Here is a 23,698-nt window from a genome sequence, read left to right as displayed (position 1 = left end):
TTTCTTTTAAAAAAAAAAAAAAAAGTAAATATGGCCTCTTTTTCCTTTTATTTATTCAATTTTTTTAATTGCAAATTTTTTCTTATCAAAAAAGTAATAAATAAATAAATTTTTATAAATGATATTCGATAAAAAAAGGAAAAGGAAAAGGGAAAAAAAAAACCAAATCATTCGATAATTTTAATTGTAGATTTTATTTTAAATATTTTTCAAAAATTAATATGTATGAAAAGAAAGAATGAAAACTTTTTTTTTTATTTAATTAATTTGAAGCAAAAAAAAAAAAAAATTCAAAATGGTTTCTTATTCTGTTACAATTAATAATAATTTTTTGTTCGAAAAAAAAAAAAAAAGAAATGAAAAACAAAACAATTTTTAAAATGAGTGGTCAACGAGTTAATCAATTTTAATTTCGTTTTACTTTCTTTTAAATATTTTTAAAATAATTGCTTTAATAATAATTCAAGAAAAATTTGTTTCTTTTTTTTTTGTTATTTTTCTTCAATTTTTCTGTCCTAACGTTTAACAACACAAATTTATAATCAGGAAATTAACAAATTTTAATTCACTTAAAATAAAATTAATTGTTTTCAATGTGTAAATGATCGGTAAGTAATAATTTTTTATTGATTTAAATTTATAAGAATTGTTAACTATCATTTTCGACGCCATATTGAAAAAATTAATTAAAATTTTTTGAAAAAAAAAAGTAGATAACTGACGAAATGGATAATGGATTAATTATTGAAAAATTAATTTACAGAATGATTTTTAAAAAAATTGTAATTTATTTTCGTACTTAAATAATTGCGATAAATTTGTTTAATTACGTATAATTTTTTGCCTTCGTAATGAAATCCGCCAAGTTAAAAAAAAAAATGCACGTTAATAAAACGGTTAAAATAGTTCAATATACGACCGATAGATGGGGGTGATAAATTAATTACATAACAAAAATTTTGAAAATTTTTTACGCGGGAAAATAATTTTCGTAGTTTTTTAGAATTTAAAAAAAATAATCATAATAATTAACCTTTTTAAATTATCCGAGAGGTGATAAGAATTGATAAAAGGTCAAATGAATGAATGGATTATAAAAAATAGAAAAAAAAATAATAAAAAAACGTTAGAATTTCGTCCGTTTATATCACTTGATTATCGTACGTGTACGACAAACATTTACGCCGCCATTATCGATTTTTTACCTATTAAACATTTGAACTCACACGTTCGAATCAATTTTTTTAAAAACTATTTTAACGGTTCTTTTTTTTTTTTTTACAAAACAAAAATTTAAATTTAAACATTTTGCATTTTTTTTTTTGTTTCAAATTATTATTTTTTAAACAGAGAGAACAATCTATTTAATTATATTTTTTTAAATAAATTTAACGGTTACCAACATTATAACGACGACATATTTAAACGATAAAAAAAAAAATGGCGTCGTCGTACAAAATCGAACGAAATTAATTGTTTACGTTTTAAAAACGTTTTTCGAGGGGCGGAGCGGCGGGAAGGAGGAGAGGGGGAAAAGTGAAAATTTTTAATTTATTATAATTAATAAAATATTTTTAAAAGTGATTTTTTAAAAACTTGTTTAAAACGATTTGTCGTCCCATCGTCGCAAATTTTTTTTCAAAAAACTTTCTAAGGGAAAGGACGTATTACTTACTAATTGTTAAATTATAATCGTTCCCTCCTCCCCCTTTCCCCCACCTAAAAAAAACTCGTATTTAAGTATCACGAATGCAAATGATAATAATGATTTTCTTTTAGAGAGAGAGAGAGAAGTACATGTGCCTTTTTTTAAAAAAAATAAATTAAGAAGGTTCGTTTAACGACGGATGTTAGGTTGTTTATTATTATTATTATTTTATAACAGAATTTGTTGGTTTGAAGAGAGAGGGAGAGGGGAGGGAAGGGGAGGGGAGAAATATGGTATGTACCATTGATTACGTCCGCCAGGTGCTTGTTCGTGGCCGTAGAATTATATTCAGTTTAACATGAGACGTGTTTGATCGTGTTTCGGTTGTTTTATTCTGTGCAACAATTTTTTCTTTTTTTTTTTTCAATCCGTTAAAAATTTTTATTTATTTATTTATTTATTATTAAATAGTTTATTAACGACATTTTTATTTTTAATTATTATTATTTTTTAATTGTTTCGTTATAGTTCGTGTAACTAAAAAAAAAACAAAAAAAAATTTCGAGTTAAAAAAAAAAAGATTTTTTTTCACCCTCTTTTTATTTTTTCGGTTTTTTTTTTCGTTTTTAACGTGTTTGTTTTTGTTACTTTTATTATTATTATCGTTGTGAACACGTGATCAAATGGATTAAAAGAAAATAATAATAATAATAAGGATATAATTAAAAATGTCGGGAAATGAAATGGAAAAAACAATTTGAGATATGTACGAATCGTAAGTTCTTTTTTTTTTTAATATTTTTTTTCTTTTTTTTGTGGGGGGTGGAAGGGGTGCGGAGGTGTCGTAGGGGTTTGTTTAGGGATGAAATTTATTATAAAACTCCTCGTGTTTAGATTTTTTTGTAAAATCAGAATAAAATTAAAGTCCAGACCTTCAACTTTCACACATCACGGCCCACTTAACTCGTAATTAAAAAAAAAAATTCCAAAAAAAAAAAAAAAAAACAAAATGGACACCGGTCGATGAATTAACGATGTGGGGAGGGGAGGGGGGGAAATGGCGGAACGATGAGTAGAATGTATTGTTTGAAAACTACCCTTCATTCCACCCCCTCCCACTTGGAGACAAAATACGAAAAAAAAATCATTCGAACAGGTTCATAACAATTCGAAAATGTTTCTCTCTCTCTCTCTCTCACTCAAAATTATATCAAATCGATCGATTATTATTATCACCGCGATAATAATAATGATGATGATAATAATGATAATTTACAGCGGTTCGGAAATGGAAAATTTAATTATAAAAACATTTATAGGATGTTTGTTCGTCTCATTCACATAACGTTTATTCGTTTGTTCGGACGGTTTCCTCTCCTCCCTCCTCCCCACCTCTCCTCACAAAAGGTTTTTCCAAAAATTAGGGTAAATAATAATAATAATAATGAAACGAATGGTTCGTTTTTTTTTTATGTGTGTGATTAATGCCTCGTTACACTTCCACAACCGGATTCTTAATGCGAACGTTAAAAAAAAAAAAAAAGTTTTTTTTATTGACTCGTCCGTTTGTTGTTGTTGTTGTTGTTTTTACTTTCACGGTAAATAATTTTTTTTTTTTTTTTTTTTTATTTGAAACAAAATCCTATTTTTAAATATATAAAATTTATTATTTTTGATAAGGTAATAAAGAGCCCCCATATTAATCAGACTTTGTAAGTTTTTTAAATAAAAAAAAAAAAAAAATTTCTTTTTTTTGTTGTTGTTATTAATTAACCCGATTAATAATTGTTGAATTTTTACATACTTATTAATTAATAATATTAATTAATTAATTAATTAATTATTTATTTATTTATAGGATGAGTAAATAAGTCGACTGGTACTGTTAGAAAATGTTTAGCTTATGGGGAAAAACTTTCGATCGGTTTTTTAAAAAAAAAAAATTATTTATTAGCGTGCGAAAATTTATTATTATTATTAATATTGGGTTCATTTAAAAGAGAAAAAGGTGAGGGGGAGGGGAGGGGGTAATTATATTTAATTACGTTTTTAAATTTTTATTGAAAATGTTTATATTTGTGACGTCATTTTGATAAATACGATCGCGACGTGTTAATGGGGGAGGATTCGCGTGTGTGTCGCGCGCGTGTGTTTGTGTTTGTTTGAAAATCGATATCAGATCGATTATTTCGGCGGACTCCATTTTGTATTTTTCAATTTTTAGTGACAAAATGTCGGAAAGAGTCGAAAAAAAAAAAATTTATTTAAATAAAAAGAAATTATAAAAAAGAAAAGGAAAAAAAAGTTAAGAAAGAAATTTTTTTCGTTTTTTTTTTTTTTGCGGGATATTTTTTCCTACGGGATATTCGGGGATTTTTTCGTACAAACGACAACTACAACCAACTCGTTAAGTTTTTTTTTTATCAGTTGTCGGTTGTTTTTGTTGTTTATATCAAAACGGACGAATAAAAAAAAAAATAAAAACTTGGAACGTTTTTTGTCGTAACTTGCATAAATTTATATTTGAATTTTTTATTTATTATCGATCCATCGATCGATCGATCGATCGATTGATCGATTTGTATTTTTTAGAATTTTTCTATGGAATGTAAAAAAAACTAACGTTTGTATTTTATTTATTTTTACGATGATACGATTCCAGTTTTACGTTAAATTAAAAAATAAAAGTAAAAAAAAAAAAAAACTCGTTTCGATTTTAGTTTAACTTCGGGTCGTCTGAAAAAAAAAACATTAGTACCGTTAGACTTTTATTTTCTGAAGCAAATGAAGGAGAAAAAAATGGCGGATATGTTAAAGGGAATATATGAGAGATGATATAGGGAAAATATAACAACGCTCGAGGGTCTATTGCCACGTTAAAAAAAAAACGAACGGAAAAAGAAAAATTCGCTCTCGTTTCGTTTCCGGTATATTTTTTAAAAAAAAAAAATCTCGTAACGGTTAATAAATGAAAATATATGTAATTTCAACTTCTACCATTTTGAAAATAGTAATAATAATAATAATAATAATAATAATAATAATAATTTTTTTTTTGTTAATTGTTATTAAGTCAAAGGAAAGTGTTTGAAAAAGAAAAAAATTGTTAATAACAATTGTTTGTTACCTGACACGATTGTTAATTCGAATTGTTTTAATAAAATTATGTGAGAAAAAAAAAATAGTTATCGTCACGTTTCACTCTTTTTCTTTTTTTTTATTTCATTTTCTCGTTTGTTGTTTGTTTGATGATGATGATGATGATTAAATGTAGGGATGAAATTGTCGTTGTTGTTGCTTTGATTTAAAAAAGAAAATAATAAATGGACGCGTTTAAAATTAATTAATTTTTATCCAAAGTCGAAAAAGGAGAACTGGAGAAAAAGATAAGAATTGATGTTGATGCGATTGTAGCCGAAGACGACGATGATTTCAGCCTCAACCTCCTCTCCAGCCAGTACCATCAGGTTCATACTCGCGAGAGTGGGAATCCCACCTGAGGAAGATTCCAGTACTTTTACTCTTCGAGGGACAATCCAGAGCTGTTACCGTCGTTCCTGCCTCTTCCGCAGAGTCTACGAGTTTTCAGAAAGAGAGAGAGAAATGTTCGAGGTCTTCTATCCGTCTTCTTTTCACGTCGCAGCTTCGCATTTACACTGTTTTGGATCAAGTACCCAGTTTCAACCCCTCGAACAAGGGTCGGCGCATCCCCAACGCCAGGATCTGAACCCACGACTCTCAACTCGGTGACTTTTGGGGCGATTTTTCAGACTCAACCTGAGTACCTCGGCCTTCCCAAGGCATTCAAGTCGAAGCTTAACCCCTAGCGGACGCCTAGTCAACGTGGGAAATCCAATCCCGAAACTCCCAACCCTTAAAGTATCCTCCATACTCAACCTCCGAGTAGTTGGATTACAGGAGTACACCACCACTCCCAACTATCCCGCAAAACTCTCGAAAAATTTCTTTCTCATTTATCCATAACTCTCCAAAAGAATTCCAGAACCTTGTCAAAAAAGGTCACGTGATACATCAACGAATAATGAGATACGCATATGCGACACGCATAATTTATCGAATAAAACGTGACGGGACGTTGGCGACTCGTTTTTTAAAACGAATAAGATGATTCGGGTTTTTTTAAAATAAAACTGGAGTAAAAGTAATAATAATAATAATGATGATGATAATAAAAGTAAAACGGAACCGGTTGTACCGGTAAAATTATTATTACACTCATGGAAAATTATTTTGCGGAACGAAAACAATTACGTTCCGAGACAATTTTTGACGTTTGTCGTCGCAAAACAACCGCCAAACGATTCGATTAATACCAAAAAAAAAGTTTCGCTTAAAAAACAAACGGGACAAACAAGACATTACGAAAATAATAATAATAATAATAAAACGGTCGGTTAAAACGTAAAAAAAAAAAAAAAATGTCGCCGTCGTAAAAATGGAGGAGAGGTTAGTTATTATTTTCGCACGGATACCTCGGAGGTAATTATTAAGGCAGTGACTTTTTTTTTCGAAAAAAAAAAAATGGAGTCATTTACGCCGCGAGCTCACACGCACACCCGCACACGCACGCACACACACACAAAAAAATTATCTGGAGCGGAAAAGAAAAAAAAAATTCGAAACGTTGCGTAAAAATAACGGAAAAACCAAACCAGCGACAACGATTTCCTCCTCCGGGTGACTTTTTTTATTATCACTTGATCACCCTGATTTTTTTTTTTTTTTTTAACAAGTTGTCAACCCTTAAAATTATTTTTTAGCACTCGTTATTATTATTATTATATCGTATTGAGAGAGAGCGGATTAAACGAACGCGTAATCATTTCCTTCCGTCGGGAAAAAATTAAAAAATATTCGAACGCGGTAAAAAAAAATTCGGTTAATCAAAATGGCGACGTTTCGAACGTGACGTAATAATAGTTAACGATAACGGAAAAAATAATTTTTTTTACTGCTATTTGTGGGCATCGCGCCAGAAGACAACCGAATCAATCAACCGGAATCCTTAAAAAAAAACACAAAATGGCGGATGAAAACATTATTATTATTTTGTAAAAATAATTTGATAAACGCAATTCGCATTTGATATCCGGTTAATTTTTTCTTTTCGTTTCCGGTCAATCGATTTTTTTTTGTTATTGTTGAAATCACCGTAAATTATTTTCGTAATTAATTAATTAATAATTACGAGATTTTTACGAAATACGAAGATGATGATTTTTTCCGTTGGAAAATTTTTTTTTAAATGACCTTGAAACGTTATCACTATGATAATAAATAAATTGTAATTGGGTTGTAGTGCCGGGAAACTGGTTTTGCATTTTTTTTCGGGGGGAAAAATTGTCGGTTGGGAAATCGCAAGCCAAGTAACACACGCCCACGCGGCGGTTTTGTACCCTGCCACGTGGTAGGGTGAAAAATAATTGATTACGTCATCGATCGATCGAACGTACCAACCACGAGTGTCGCGCGAATCGTGGAAAAAGAAAAAAAAACGTTCGCACATGTGTTAACACGTGATTTCATACAAACGAAAAATTTTCTCACGCTTTGTAATAATTTTTTTTTCCCGTTTGTTCGTTTGTTTGTTTGTTATTAACAGACGGCGGGAATTTTAATTACTTAATGACGATGATAATAATATTGATTTTTTTTTTATCGATCTAGCGTCGGCAAACAAACAAAATCGTTTGTTTCGTTTTGAATGTTTTTTTAAACGTTGTTTGTTTTTTGTTTGTTGTATCGAACTCGTTTGTTTCGAACGTTTTTTTTTTTTTTTTTAAATTATTTAATCGATAATAATAATAATGATGGAAAGATTTTGAAAATCGCCGACGATTGATCCGCTTTCGGTTTTTTTTTGCTGTCATGTTTTTTACTTTTTTCCCTCTGGAATTCGGATATGTTTGAAGTCTGGAAAATTTTATTTTTGGAGAAAAAAATTGTTACTTTGTCTAGTAAAAAAAAAAAAAAATTGTTGTTTGTACGTTCGGCCATTTTAATTTTTTTTAAGATCTCGTTCTGAACGACCTCGCGCATATTTTAATAAAAAGATGAATTTTTTTCTTTTTTTTTGGCCGATGGGAAGGTAAGGAATTTGTCCAGTCGTAAAAATTGTTGTTGTTGTTGTTCTCCAGAACGACAACCGAAAAATTTGTTGAAAAAAAATTGATTGAAAAAAAAAAAAAAATTAGTTTGTCGGAATCGGCAAATTTTCATTTTTCATCTCTCTCTCTCTCTCGGCAAAAAAACGATATTAAATTCAAATTACAAATCGTTTGTTGTTAGTCTTTGTTTGTTTGTAATCTTATTCAGGTTGTTTGTTGTTATTAACCAAAACTCAAACGTTTGTTATAATATAAAAAAAAAAAAAAATTTTTTTTTAATTATTATAATCAAACCAACATTTTTAAAAAAAATTTTAAGTTCATAAACCTTCAAGGTTTATTTTAACCTGAATATAATAATAATAATAATAATAATAATAATAATAATAATAATAATAATAATAATAGTAATAGTAATAATAGTAATTATTATTATTATTAATAATGATGGTTACTTATTTGAAACGGCGAAAATTCCTGAAGAGAGAAAAAAAAAAGTAGAAAAGGTTAAGTAAAAATTTCGCAAACTGAAGAGAAAGAAAGAGAGAGAGGAGAGAGAGGAGATGTAGAAAAGAGAGAGAGAGAGATAGAAAAAATTTTGGAATTCGTCTTCCGTTGGAACAGGTTCAAAACGCGCGATTTTTTTTTGATTTATTTTTATTTTTTTCATAATAAAAAATTTAAATTATTGTGTGACGTAATAAAAATAATTAAGTTAACTTATTTGGAAAATTCTCGAAAAATAAAATGAAAACGAGGTAATTTTAATAATTGACCTTGACACTTGTTACCTGACTATCATTATTATGTTTCCCAACGAGATCATCATCATCATTATTATCATCATCGGTATTCTAGCGGGAGGAAAAAAAAAAAGATTTACGGAGTTAACACAAATATGGCGGCGAATCTTTCGCGACCGGTTTTTTATTTTTTTTTTCCGCCTCCTAATTACGTTTCAAAAAAAATAATTTAAAATTTCGGTTAACCGACGTACGTGATTTTAAACCGGAAACGAACGACGACGTCGTCGTCGTCGTCGTCGTCGCAATAATTAAGGGAAAGGATTGTAACGCGTAAGTAAAAACGACGTCCCAAAAACAAACAAACAAATTCCGGCGGTTACGTAGTACAAGAAAAACAAAAAATTAAATAATAATAATAATAATTTTTGTCAAATCACAACCATTTCCGGTTACGATCCCGCGGATTACGAACATTGTCATAATAATAATAAAAAAAAATTTTGTCATTACGTTTTTGCAAATTCTAAAAATTCTACTTCCTTTTCTCCACATTTCGATACGTCCGAACAAACGTTATTATTATCATTATCATCATTAGACTTTAGAGAGAGAGAGAGAGAGAGAGAGAGAGAGAGAGAGAGAGAAAGTTTGTTATGAGAAAAGATAATAAAAAACGACAACAATAAAATCGGTTAGATGGATATTATTGACACGACGTTTAGATAAACCGGATATATATATATATATTAATCACGAGTAAAAAGTTTCCGACGTCATGTCGTGGCACTAGCTACCGAAATCAAAAAAAAAAAAATTTTATCGATTTAATTAAATTAAGAATCGACGCGTTCGTGAACGCGCTTTATGATAAAAATGCGTTCAGGATTTCACCATCAAATTTTTTTTTTTTTGTCGACAGTTAGAAAGTTTTTTTTTTTTTTGACAAACGTCGACATTTTTTTTTTTTTTCGATTTCGTGATTCGAAAAGTGAAATTTTTAAAAGGGGGCTTCTGTCGAGGGGCCTCCGTCGAGGAGCCTCGACGGAACCCTCCCCCCGTACACCGGGGGGCGGATTCTGGGATTTTTTTTTAACGGTTTTCTATCACTTCCGCTTATTCGTTCAACTTCCGTTCGACGTAACGATTTTTAAAAATTATTTTTTTATGTAATCGGAGGGGGGGGTTTAAAACGCGCGCGTAAAATTTTAGCGTGAACTTTATTTATTATTTTAAAACTTTAATAAAAAAATTGTCACGCGTGCGTTTTTTATGCGTGTCCCGCTTTTTGCCAAACCTTTTTTTTTTTTTTTTATGACGGGCGTTAATAAATTTTTTACAATAAAAAAACCGTTTTATTTAAAAAGAATTTTGTTGAGAAAAAAAAAACGTGGCATTAACGGTTATTTGGTCAACTGTTTGTCGGAGTTAAAAAACGAACGATTTTTCACGGGTGACGAACGTGAAATTTTTTTAATTGCGTTTATTAAAATTTTTTTAAGGAAAATCGAAAGTTTTTTCGTCGCACCTTTTTTAAAAAAAAAAAATTTAACAAAATGGCGGGGAACGTGACGGAATTTTAAATAATAATAATAAAAAAATTCGCAATTTCTTATTATTTATTTTATAAAGGTGCGGAAACGAATAGAAAAATTTTTTTCTTCTCATTTTTTTGGAAAATTCACACGAACGCTAACGCACGCACGCACGCACGCGCGTACACGTACAAGTTTAATCGTGTGAAAACGCGAAAAAAAATTTTTAATTGACGGTTAAGTTTTAGAGGGCGATTGTTCTAGAGAGTTTTTTTTTTCATTTTCATCGAGGTGTTACGTCGTCTATCAAAAAAAAGAAAAGTTTCTTAGAATGAGTGAAAGAGAGAGAAACGCGCGTGAGATAGAAAAGAAACAAAACAAAAAAAAAATACATGAAGAAAACAAAGAATAAAAATGAAAAGTGAAAGGAATACAAAATAATAACAAAAAAATTTTTTTTTTCGATAACATTCTATTTACACGACGAATAAATAATGATAATAATTTTCCCTTAGTTTTTTCTCTTCTCGTACGCGCGCGTACTTACACTCGCACGCACGCCCCCTTTCTCGTACCTTTTGATGTTGATGACGTCACGACAATCCTTACACAAAAGTAGTCTAAATTTACTAAGAAAATTCAAATTTCCCGCGCGTTTGATTTGGTGCGTGTACGCGTGCGTAACGTGCGTACGTACGTGCGTCCGATCCATCGATTGAGGTTTTTTTAAAAATTTTTATTGTGTTTTACCTCATTAACCGTTTCGATCAGTCGGTTGTCGTTCGTTGAAAACAATAAAAAAAAAAAACTTTCGCGCGATAAACGCGCGCGTTTAACGCGCGTAATCACGTGAAAAAGAATTTTTTTGAAGAAACCATTTGAAAAATTTTTAATTCTTTTGTTTCGTTAATGACTTCTCTAATAAAAGAAAACAAAAAAAAAAAAAAATTAATGTATCTGCATAAAATAAAGAAAGTCGAGTTTTTAAAAAGAGAGAGACAAAAGAAGAGAGAGAGGGGGAGGGGGAGAGAGAAGAGAGAGGGAGAGGAGAGACAGATGAAAAAAAAAAAAAACGCAAAATTCGGATGAGTTTTTTTTTAATTTAATGCAAAAAAAAGAAAAAGAAGAAAATAATGTCACCACACAATCAATCATGACAACCACACGAACGAACATCATCATCATCAACAAACAACAAACAAGAACGACAATTATCATTAACATAATAACAACATCCATGAATATTCTAAACAAAAATTTGTTTTTTTCAAGTTCCTGGAAAAAGTTTTATTGATTCGGTTGTAAAAAATTAACGCGGCGTACGTACGACGATGATTTATTTTTATTGTTTTTTCTTGTTTGTTGTTTGTTTACTTTCTTTAACTGATGTTTATTTGTGATGATAATAATAATGATAAATAATGGATTTTCTCGATATTGTGATTAAAATTTTTTTTACGCGCGTGACACAAAATGTCGTAAGTTTCTTTTCTGGGGAGAGAGAGAGTGAGGGGAGGTAGGGGGCGGAAAGGCGGCGTAAAAAAAAACAAACGAAATCATCTTCTCACTCCTATTGCGGTTTTTCGTAAAACCGGAAACGGACGAAAACAAACACACACTATGACACCGTCACGGTTTCGTTAATCAACTCACTCGTCATCCATGATGTGTTTGACGTTGAGAATTCTTTCGTATATTGATAAAACTAGGTTTATCTGTCAGGTTTTTATTGATAACGTCATCGATTTCTCTCCTGTTTTACTGGAACATCATCTGGAAATGATAACAAACAAAAATTTTTTTTCGGTAAATCACAACCCATTGACCAAAATGACGACGACTCGTTTTTTTTTTTGTAAACAAAAATAATTTCACCTTGCAAAACTCGTCTAAAAAAAATTTCCCTTCCCCCCTGCCCCCCCCCCCCGATAACAAACAGTTCGAACCTGAAATACCATAATAATAATAACAATGATAAGAATTCGTTTGGCTGTTTAAAAAAAAATTTAAAGGATCTCGGATTACTTTTTTCATTCGGCGGGTGTTATTCAGGTACCGGACGGGTACCCGTCGGTAGGTACCTGTCGGGTACCTACCTGACGTTACGGGTTAACGATTCTCCATCGTGTGTGTAATCAAAACAACCTCCGGATATTAGATTTCTTAATTTAACGGATTTACGGATAGTTATTAATAATAATTACACACGTGTGTGTGTGTGTTAGATGTTGAGTAATTTTTTTTTTTGTTAAATGAAAAATTATTTTATTATTACCTTTTGGAAACAGCAGACAACTAACGAGTGAAAAATCACCCGTTGAAGTTGTTTCGGGTGATTTCCAAAGGAGGAAAGAAGAAAGAAAAAATTTATTTTTAAAAAATTCTCCAGCGTTTTATTTTTACGAATTTGATTTCCGGTTCGACTCGACGCATACAAACAAAATGGAGGAAAATGTTACAAAAAAAAAATAAATTTCTAAGAAAAAAGCAATATGTCGGCGAAATCGTAAAATAAAATAAAATAAAAAGCGGACCCGGAAGCGACGATTTAACCGATGATGTTGTTGACACCGTTGTCAAAACGAACGTGGTTTTAGACGAATCGTTGCAAATAACAATAATAAAAAAATGTTCTTTTTTTTTTTTTTTATAAGGGAAAATCGCGGCGTAATTTTTTTTTTTTTCGATAGTAAAAGAGAAAGGGAAAAACATATTAATGAGAGACCTTCGTTTGTTGTATTTTGCCGACGGAACAAGAAAAACGAAGATGAGAAAACGATACGAAGAGAAACGACCTAGAAAACAAAGAATGTGAATTATATATATAAGAAGATAAGAAAGAGAGAGAGAGAGATAGAGAGAGAGGGAACGATTTAATTTTTTCGAGGATATCGTTTCGATATAATCGACCTGACTGACTCGAAATGCCAACTTGGATTTCACCTCATTATTTTTTTCTCTTCCTTGCTGGAGAATCGATATCAAGGTTATGGAAAATTATTCACGATGACAACAGGATGAGCCGAACTCTCTCATCGGGACAGAAGAAAGAAGAAGGAAGAAAAAAAAAACGTTCGACGAACGCAAATTTCAAGTGATGGGAAAGGATGGAAAAAACCTTTCGTACCAAAAAGAGGAGAACCGAGCTGGAAAATTTTTTTTTTGTTTGTTCCTTTGTTCCTTTGTTTGTTCCAGAAGAAAGAAAGAGATAGATTCGTGGGAAATTTGTTTGTTCGTGTTATTACGATTGCGACACGCCCCCTTACGAGTATTCCAGTAACCTTTTACTTGAAATTTTTTAAATATTTTCTTTTTTTTTGGAAATGTTATTCGACTGTTCGACTTCAAAAAAAAATCCAAAGGGGAGGGGATGAAAAAGGAGGAGGGGGAGGGAGGGAGGAGTTTTTCTAGAATTTTTTTAAAGTTGACATTTGATAGAAACACGGCGGTACAGTACGGAAAAAAAAGTTTTTTTAGAATTCGAAACAACCTTGACAGTTAAAACACGTGACAGAGAAGACATAAGGAAGAAATAAAAACAATTACGATGGTGGTGGCGGTTGTTATGATAATAATAATAATAACAATAATGATGATTCCGGTAATGTTATTTATAAAAATGGCGGTCGTCGCGATCAAGGTGGACGCGATGAAATTCAAAAAAAAATTACGCGCGTTCGGCTTTCGTGATAGGAATGAAAAAAAAAAAGATGATCGCGAAGAATTACGTAACGCGCCTACGTAAAAAAAAAAAAAAAGATTCACATTTAAATATGGCCGACGATGAGAAAACGAGATAATGTTGTGTAAGTTGTACGATACCCAAAGGGTTTAAAAATGGATAGACGATGACGATGACGATGGCGACGACGACGCAACAAACAAACAAACAAACAAACAAACGAACGAACGCATTCGTGAATTTAGAGGTAATAAATAATTTGACCTGCGACATTCGATCATCTTGTTTCTCTTTCTCGATCGATTATTGCCATTTATATCAACACACGCACACGCACACGCACACACTCTATGACTTTTTATTTACTCTATGATTTACGTAATCGCATCGATGTCTTCGTTTTCGCATCGAGCGAAAGGATGAAAATTTTTTCATTTTTTTTCTTCTTCTATCTCCGGATAAAGTTGAGACGATTAAAAAAAATTCTCGTGTAGAAATCGACGCCATTTTGTTTTTTTCTTCTTGACGTTGATCGTAATGCGTTTGTGATTCTTAACCCCAAACGTTTCCGGTTAATTTTAAAATCGTTAAAATTCATTTTAAAACGATCAAAAAAGGAAAAAAATTTTTTTTCCTAATTTTCTTATATTATTTCGTACCTGTTCGTATTGTCGTCGTGGAACTAGATTGCTTTTTAATTTACCGGTTAAATTTATCCTAACAACAACAATTTTTTGTAAAATCATTTGTTTGTGGGTTTTTTTTTTTTTTTTGTTAAAAATTAACTTTCTCTTAACAAATTGTTAACCTATAACCTCTTGTGTTTTATTCTTGTTTATTATTCCTCTTACACCTCCCTCCCCTTCCCTCCCCTTCACTCCCATCATCTCCTCCCTAAGGTGAGAAAACAAAAAAATTCTAATTATAAAATTTTCTTTGAATAAATGCGTCGGCCATTTTTTTTTTTTAAACGGATTATTTTGTATATATTTTTTTTCGGGGAAAGTTTTTTTTTTTTTTTTAACTCGACTTCTGTTAGAAAACTCGTTTTGTTGTTTGTTGTTTGTTGTTGTTGTTTTTACCCCCTCTTACTCTTCTCATTCATCCATTCATTCATTTTTTTTTTTTTTACTTTCTGCTAAATGTTTTTTTTTTTTTGCACCTGTAAAAACGAATTCTGACGTCACTTAAATTTTTTTTACAAACGAATATATTTACGAATTCGATATACGAAATTGTCTTCTGCCACGTGCATTTAAAAAAAAAAAAAAAAACCGTTAATAAAATTTTAAATTTTTTCCAATACAAGCAAAAATTTTTTTTTTTTTTGTTTTTTATTCGATTATGATTAATGCCCTCGATGTATCATTATTATCATCATCATTATTATTATTTGTAATGCGATTGAAATAAATGAATGAATAAGTGAGTGATTGAATGAGCGAATGAATGAATGAATGAATGAAGGAGTGAATTATTTGGAAGTAGGATCTTGATGTTATTTTTGACCTTTCTTTTTCTCTCTCTTTCTCTCTCTCTCTCTCTTATCGCATAATTTTTATCTCTTTCTCTCTTATTGTGATTTTTTTTTAAAATTTAAATTAAAATTTTTTTGGAAAAAAAAACTGGAATGAAATTCCAGACATTAAAAATTTTTTTAATTTAATCATCACGACGGATCGATAATTAAATTTTCTTAAAGGAGGAAAAAAAAAAGTGGAGTCTCTTATCGGTCAAAATGACTTTCTCTCTCTCTCTCTCTGAATAATTAACCTAAATGAAACAAAGAGAGAGAGAGAGAGAGAGAGAGAGGAAAATATAAAAATTGCATTCGGTTATTATTCATCGAATACGAGAAAAGATCGTGTTAAAGGGCAAAAAAGTTCAATTTTAACTGCTTTCGATGGAAACGCACGCGCACGAACCACCCCCTCCCCTCCTCCTTCTTCCGCCTGACCGCCCCCCGCTTTAAATTACCGGAAGAATCGAATACCTGAAAGGTAAAAAAAAAAAAAATTCAGGTTTAAGTATTATTAAGTTTTTAACTACGAAAAAATCAATTTCCTTTTTTTTTTTTTTTTTTTCTTTCTCCAGTCATTGCTAATCGTTTTGTTTTTGTTTAATTCCAGGTTCCAGGTTTGAAAAAACTGTCATGGAAAATAAAAATAAAATCAAATGGAAATGTATTGGGAAAAAAAACGGAACGGAAACGGAAAAAATTGAAAAATGGATTTTAACAACGTGAAATCAATTTGTCATTGTTCGTCGTCTGGAAGCGTCGCTTCATCGAGCGGTTCCTCAAGATCCTCCAGCAACGACATACCTGATAAAAGACTACGTACTATACATCTTAGAAAAGAAACCGGGATTTATTTAGAAGGAAATGGGAAAACCGGAAATAAATTATATCCGAACGTTAAAGCCAACAGTTACGGTTTTAGCTTTCGAGGTGGAAAAGAATTCGGTACCGGATTTTTCATATCCGTCGTTGAAAAAGATTCCGAAGCCGAATACAAAGGATTAAAAGTAAGTTGATTTACGTTATTAATTACTATCCCTTTATTTAAACGATCTTCTTATGATTTTTTTTTTTTACATACTCCGTAAATCGAGATTAATGCGAATTTTTGATTGATCGACTGATTATCCGTCACGCGGATCATCGATCGATCGCGTCGTCTGCTTTCTAGAACGCACGTTTATTATTATTATTATTAGGTTACGATTGCGTAATGAATAATTACGCGAGCGTAAAAAATTAAATCGAACGATTTTCACGGAGATGTGATTAAGTTTGTTACGGAGCATTCGACACACATATACTCATTCTGGACAAACGCGAGTTTTGGACGACAATCCTCCTCCTCCATGTTGTCATCACTCATCGAAATTTCTAGACTTTTTATTACGAAACGATTTAATTTTATTTTTTTGATATTAAAAAAAAAAATTCACTAGTTCCACGTTTTTATTTTATAAATTAATCATTCGTGGCATTAAAAAAAAAAAAATCGTTTAGGTATATAAATTTTTAATTTTTTATCGATCGTGCGAGGGATTCGTGATAAAAAAAAGGGGAAGGAGGAGGAGGAGGAAGAGGGAAGACAGGAATAAATCATTCCATTCCCGGTTTTTTCAACTTCTTCCGGTTTTAAAGGAAAAGAAAGGAAAAAAAAATTTTGTCGATTTGTTGTTTTTATTGGAGAAGAAAAACGAAATTTTCGTTTCTTTCGTTCGTGTATATATCGTGAGTTAGTGACACGTTTATATTACGAGCGTGGTTTTAGAATATATAATTTTTTTTTTTTTAATTAATTAAGAGTAGATAAAATTATGTTTTTTTTTCTGCTTGTTTGTTCTTTCGTAATTTTTTTCCAAAAAAAATTTCTTCTCATGATTTTTTTTTTTTTTAAACAAAAATGTTTTGCATAATTTTATTATCATTATCTTATCAATTGACTCATTGAGAATTATTTCGTGATTGTTATCATTCTCTCTCTCTCTCTCTCTCTTGTTTGTTAATTTTAAATCTTCATTCACGCACTTAACAAACACACACACACACACACACGCGCGTGTAAACACGTTCTTGCTTAATTTCCTCGTTGAAATCTAAAATTGTTTGTTGTCCGTTTGTCTTGAGAATTTTTTTTTAAAAAAAAATTTCACTTCTTTCAAATTAGAAAAGAGAACAAACAAACAAACAGACGGTGATGATTATTATGATGAATTACCACGGATTGGGTAATTTTTTTTTTTAATTATGGTTTGTTGTTAAAATATTTCGCTTTGTAAAATTTTAGTCCATCGTTTGTATTTTTATTTTCTGATTAACAAACGCTGGAAAAATTTTGGAAAAATTTAAGAGGGAAATTGAAAAATTTTCGGGAGGGTTTAAAACAAACGACAAACACGTCCGTCGCTCGAACGTTCGATGATGAAATCTAAACAAATTAATGTAGTCAAAAGTTTGTTGTTGTTGGGATTTTAAAAATTTCGACAACCGGAGAAGTTTGCTCGCGGAAAACAAAAACGTAGCTTGAACTTTTTCTTCTGACACGATTTTTTTTTTTTGGTGTTTACAATTACGAAAAAGTAAACGTTCGGGAACAAAAAAAATTTCGATTTGAGTGAATAAATAACAACAACGACCAACGACCATCGACGGTATTATTTACACAAAAAATAATTCCACCTTTGACGTCACGCTTGTAATTTTAAAAAAGCGCGGGAAAATGTAGGAAACGAAACGAAAAAATCCGATACCGGAAACGTCATTTACACCGCGATTACGACGACGAGTGTAACGAATAACAAAAAAAAAATTGACAAACGGTAAAATTAATAATTAATTTTTAACTGGAGAAATTTAATTCTTTTGTTATCATCATCATTATCATTATTATCATTATTATCATTATTATTTTTTAATTAATTTTTTTTTTTAGGGTTTTTTTTTGTCGGTAAATTAAAAAATCCGTCGATTAACGGATGCGGAAACGGTTCATCAATCGCGTAATAAGTATCGATGATGACGTCAGAGTTCCAGAATGTGCTCGGATGATGTGAAATGATTTTTTTATCTCTCCATTTTGTTAATTTCAATCGAGAATTTTCCCCGGAAAAATTTAGATTTTTTTCGGTAATTTAAAAATTCGTTAATTGTCGATTCGGATTGATCGCGGGGACCACAAATTTAATTTCAGGGTTTGATAGTTGATGATGACATTTCTTATTAAATTTTAGAATGAATGGAAGAGAGAGACCGTCGTTTGTTCCAGATATAAGAGCACGAATATATGTTGGTCGTATTATTTTATGCAAAGTCACGTACGAATTAAAAAGCAGAAGAAATCTGAAATGTTAAAAAATTTTGGATACGTTCTAGAAAAAAGAAAAAAAAACGATGACGTCGCGTGGAAAACAATTTTTTCTTTCTTTCTTTCTCCAGCCTCACTCTCTTTCTCTCTCTCTTTGTCAAAAATTAAATTTCCTCCTTTCTCCTAACCTTTCTCTCTCTCGTAATTTACCAAACGACGATTTAAATAACAGTTTTTTTTTTTTTTTACATAATTTTTTTTTTTATATCCCCGTAAAATAAACTGTACATTGTCGTGGAATTAGAAATTTCAATACTTAATTAAATTCCACGTCGTTAAAAGTCGATTCCGGTAATTTAAAACTAAAATTTTTTTATTTTTAAATTTGGTATTTTGGTTGTTGTTTGTACGAAACGAAAATTTTGTAACGGATAACAAATTATAACGTGGCAGTAGATCAAGTGGTTTTTATTGTATTACAAAGCTCTGTAATTATAATCGAGAAGAAAAAAAAATTATTATTTTTGGTTAAAAGATTGGTTGAGATGGAAAAAAAAAAAAAAATTTTCCCGCCTACTATTATTTAAGGTTCAAAGGTCACGCGCGTTATTTGTTGATTTTTTCTTTTTTTTTCAAATTCAAATGCCACGTTTGTTTTTTTTTTTTTTATAATGAAAAACTTGTTTTTTTTTTTAGCAAAACAGGGCGAGGCGGTGCGTAATAAGGAATTCGGGATTTGAAATTTTTTTTTTTTTTTATTCTCCAGGAATTGAATTTAAAGGAGAGAAAAAACAACAACAAACTGGAGAATTAACAATTAAAAATTTATGTTTGTTTGTTTTACAGGTGGGTGATCAAATTATTAGAATCAACGGACTACCCGTCGATGATGCCACACATCGGGAAGTTCTCCAGTTGGCTCAATCTCATCACCAACTCACGCTCACCGTTAAAAGTAAGGCAAATTTTTTTCGTTTTACTTCCTGTTTCTCCCCCTCCCTCTCTCCCCCTACACCACCACCACCTCCTCCGTCTTCACTTCCCGTACCAATGGTGACCTTTAAACCTTTATGGAGGTAGTACACGGTCATCGTTATTATTATTATTTCACCTTCGTTATCTATCCGCTTTTCAAAAAAAAAAAAAAATTTACTTTATCGGTTTTATTTAAATGATAAGAAATTTAAAAAAAAAATTCGTTATCATCGTTATCAGTAAATAATAATCTTATCAATGTCCGGAATGTTATCGCGCATGCGCAAAAAAAAAAAATTTTTTTTTTTAAGGGTTAAACGTATTATTGAACTTTTTTTTTTATTTTATCGTTTCCTTAAAAAAAAAAATTTTTTTTTTTCGTTAAATTTTGTGTACTACTTCCGGTTGGAAGTTTTTATCACATCCGTTTTCATGGAATCTCTCTGACTAATAATTCATTCCTGGAGAATTTTTTAATTTTTTAAAAATTGAATTGAAATTTTTTTGTTTTTGTTTGTTCCAGATGTCGGAATCATACCCGTCAAAGAGTAAGTAATTTTTCGTTTTTCTGGAGAAAATATAAGAATGATAATGATAATGATAATTTTTTTTTAGCAAATCCGACGATCCTCTCACGTGGAAAATTGTGGATCCGAACGGAAATAATTCAAATAATTCCAGCAACAACGTGGATACGAATCAAACTTTCGGTTGTGACGTTGATCGTATAATTATCGAAATACCGGAAAGTACTCAATTGGGATGCGGGTGAGTTGGTTGTTTGGTTCCAGGTATGATGATAATAATAATAATGATTATTTAACACGGGATTTTTTTTTTTAGGATTTGCAAAGGACCCGACTGGAGACCTGGAATATTCGTACAATATACGAAACCGAATTCTTTAGCACGTCGATGCGGTTTACAACCCGGTGATCAAATATTACAATGCAACAGAATATCTTTTCTCCAGATCGATTTCAATTACGTAAGTTAAACATGTAAAAATTACTCTTATCAGTAACCTTCCAAAAAAATTGATAAGAAAAAAAAAAATTCGAACCCGTTTCATCTTCTCCTTCCTTTTCGTTTTTTCGTCGGTGTGTAATTATTATTATTATTATTACAACCGAAAAATAATTAAAAATTTTTTTTTTTTTTTTCAAATGTATTACGTAATATTATTATTATTATTAATAATTTTTTACGCGCGTAAAAATAAATGAATGGATAGAGAAGAGAAGAAAAAACGTGAAAGTAAAGGGTTATAATTATTTCATGAGGTTAAAGACTTTTCTCTCTCTCTCTCTCAAAACTTTGGAAAATGATAATTGAGATTAACCAATAATCGACGATGACGATAAGTGATTATTATAATAATGATAATGATAATAATGAATAATTGAACAAAAGAAAATCGATTAGGGAAAAAAAAAAACAAAACAAAACCATTTATTACTTTCAATACAAAGTGTTATTAGGGTTTCGAACCTTTCACCGAGTTTTAACTCTAATGAATTTTGTAATTAGAATTAATTGAGAAGAATAGGAAGTATTTAACGGAGAGAGAGAGAGAGGGAGAGAAAGAGAGAGGTGGAGAAAAAGACATGTAGATAGGTAGGTAAGGGGAGAGAGGAAAAAAGAGAAAAAAGAAATGAAGAAAAAGGTTGTGATAGAGTAGGAGAAAGAGAGAGAGAGAGGACACACATACACACAGAGAAAGAAAAATAAAAATGAAAAGAGTGAGAGATATAGAGAGTGAAACGGTGGGAAATGAGAGAAACGGTGAGAGAGGGAGAAAGAAAAAAAGAGAGAAAGAGAGAGAGGCACAGAGAAACGTAAAGAACGAGAGGAAGAGAGAGAAGGAAAGAAGACAGACACACTAGACACACTGAGATACAGACGCAGAGAAATTTTGAGAAAGAGAAAATGATATGAAAGAAATGGAGATAAAGAAAGAAAGAAAGAAAGAAAGAAAAGAGATAGATGGAAAGAATTATAGATAGACAGAGAGAGAGAGAGAGAGAGAGAGGCAGAAGCAGAGAGAATACGTAGAGAAAGATAAGAAAATTTTCACTCCGTTTAAACCAAAACTATTTCCGGTATTCGACGAAACCTTCTCGTTTGCTTTTCTCGCATGGCTCAGATAACTTTACAAAAATAAAACCAAAAAGAGAGAAAGCGTTCGAACGATTAGTTTTCTTTCTCGAACGGTTTTAATAAAATTTTTTTTCGTTTGTCTTTTCAGGCGGTGACCGTTCTCAAAGGTGCACAGACGTTAGATCTCGTATTGAAAAAAGGTTCGGGTATCGATTTATTTCCGGGAGAATCATCCGGTTACAGTTCGTCGAGTTCGATAGCCGACGAAGCCGTAACGCAAAATCCATCGAAACCCAAAAGGTTATCAATGGTCGCAGAAGAAGGAGACGAAAGAAACGGAAGAAAATCATGTCAATGTAAAACCGGAAGGAATTCGCTAAAACCTTTCGGAAGCATCGATTCGATATTCGATAACGTATCGAACGCTGGTTCGAATTACCGGGAAAAAAGTAAATCGATTGAAATCCTAACGGATACTAACGATAGGAAAATTATCGGTTTTCAAAATTTCGAAAACGTCACGAAAACATTCATCAATACCCACAACAACAACAACAACAACAACTACAAACCGGTGGAAACGTCTCTCCGAACGTCCGGTGGTCAAACCATCATCAAAATCGAAAGAAAAGATACGACGATGGCAAAAGTTTTAATGGAAAACGGTAACGTCACATCCGTTCAAGTTCATAGGTCGGATGATGCCGACGTCGAAGATGACGACGGTTATGGTAAAAACAAAATGGACGTCGAAAAAAGTTCGAGCATAAGTTCATTTTCGAGCGGATGTAGTTTAACAAGTGCCATAAGTCGAGAAATAGAAAAAAGAAAAGAGGTAAGGATTTTTATTTAAAAAAACAATCGACGCCATGGTCTCGTTACCATTTTACCGATAATTCAAAACAATAAATGGCGACAATCGCAACAACTGACCGAACCGGAACAAACATGACTCATAACAAAAAAATCGATAATGATTACGCGAACAATACTCGAACCTTGACGAAACCAGGACGTTTTCCGATTCCCTGTCGATTGTTTTCCCAAACAAAAAAAAAAAAAAGGTTTTTATCGTCGCGAGCAGAACAACGACGACAACAATACAAACGAACAACAAACGTACCTAAAACAAAATCGAACGCGTTGAGAAAAAGTAGAATTCAATTCGCGTTGTTCGGGTTAGGTTTTTCCGCGTGAAAACATGAAAAAATCAAAAAATAAAATGTACAAATCGTATTTTTACACGGATTCGTTTCAGAGACGGCTCAAAGGAAATGGTGTGAAAATCGATGAACCGGAAACGTCGAAACCCAACGTTGTTTCCAAACAGCAAAGACAACATCAACACGATTTACTTATTGCGGAATTAAAGAGGAAACAATGTCTCGACGATAAAACTCTTTCGACTACAACGAATTCGACGCCGTCAAAAGTAAGTTTAGATTTTTTTATATACATTTGTGTATCCCAAAACGTAAAGCGTGTAAAACGGGCGGATTTCTCGCAGGTAAAAAAAATATACAAACGAATTTTTTGTTGTTGTTGTTCTCGTTTGTTTAAAATTTCTTTCGAATTTTTTTTTTATAGAAAACAACAACAAACGTTTTGATTACAATAAAAAAAATAATTTATTATTATTATTATTAATTGTTTACGACTCGAATTGTTATTAATATTATTATTATTATTAATCAACAATTCGTCGTTTGTATAATGATTTTGCCAAGGTTTTAAAATTCGCGATTTATAGGCAACAACCACAACAACAACAACAAACGATTCAATGTTCAATTATATTAATTTTAACGTTGAGGCTTATTCGTTTTCGTATTATTTTAATTATTATTATCATCTTCATAATTCTTAAATCAATTCGAAAATTTATGTCGAGTTTCGTAAATTTGACAATTTTTAATGAGATGATTTTATTATTATTATTATTATAACCGGAAAATCCTTCTCTCTTTTTCTTTCTCCCACAGGATTTTTCATTAAATTTTCCATCTAATGAAAATTTCAAACATTTTCGAACTTTATCAAAAAACCTTGATGAAAATATCAAATTTT

The 23,698-nt window shown here is 31.1% G+C and overlaps 2 protein-coding genes across 2 annotated transcripts; both read left to right on the top strand.

Annotated features, from left to right (window-relative positions):
• Positions 1–15,962: 15,962 nt before the first annotated feature.
• Positions 15,963–22,484, top strand: Phum_PHUM503270 (Harmonin, putative; the record flags this gene model as incomplete). The annotated part of the gene is made up of 7 exons (XM_002430844.1): positions 15,963–16,262; positions 19,403–19,511; positions 20,055–20,079; positions 20,147–20,299; positions 20,375–20,519; positions 21,780–22,128; positions 22,264–22,484. 7 exons carry the CDS (start codon positions 15,963–15,965, stop codon positions 22,482–22,484), a joined length of 1,302 nt encoding a protein of 433 aa, XP_002430889.1.
• A 369-nt stretch (positions 22,485–22,853) lies between these two features.
• Positions 22,854–23,240, top strand: Phum_PHUM503260 (uncharacterized protein; the record flags this gene model as incomplete). Its single annotated transcript, XM_002430843.1, has 2 exons — positions 22,854–23,056; positions 23,219–23,240. The coding sequence occupies 2 exons, from the start codon at positions 22,854–22,856 to the stop codon at positions 23,238–23,240; spliced, it is 225 nt and encodes a 74-aa protein (XP_002430888.1).
• Between the last annotated feature and the right edge of the window lie 458 nt (positions 23,241–23,698).

The sequence above is a fragment of the Pediculus humanus genome, genomic scaffold, assembly GCF_000006295.1.
Source record: "Pediculus humanus corporis 1103172108269 genomic scaffold, whole genome shotgun sequence".
Lineage (NCBI taxonomy): Eukaryota > Metazoa > Arthropoda > Insecta > Psocodea > Pediculidae > Pediculus > Pediculus humanus.
Note: the sequence above shows the minus strand (reverse complement) of the source record. Positions and strands in the feature narration are given on the sequence as shown.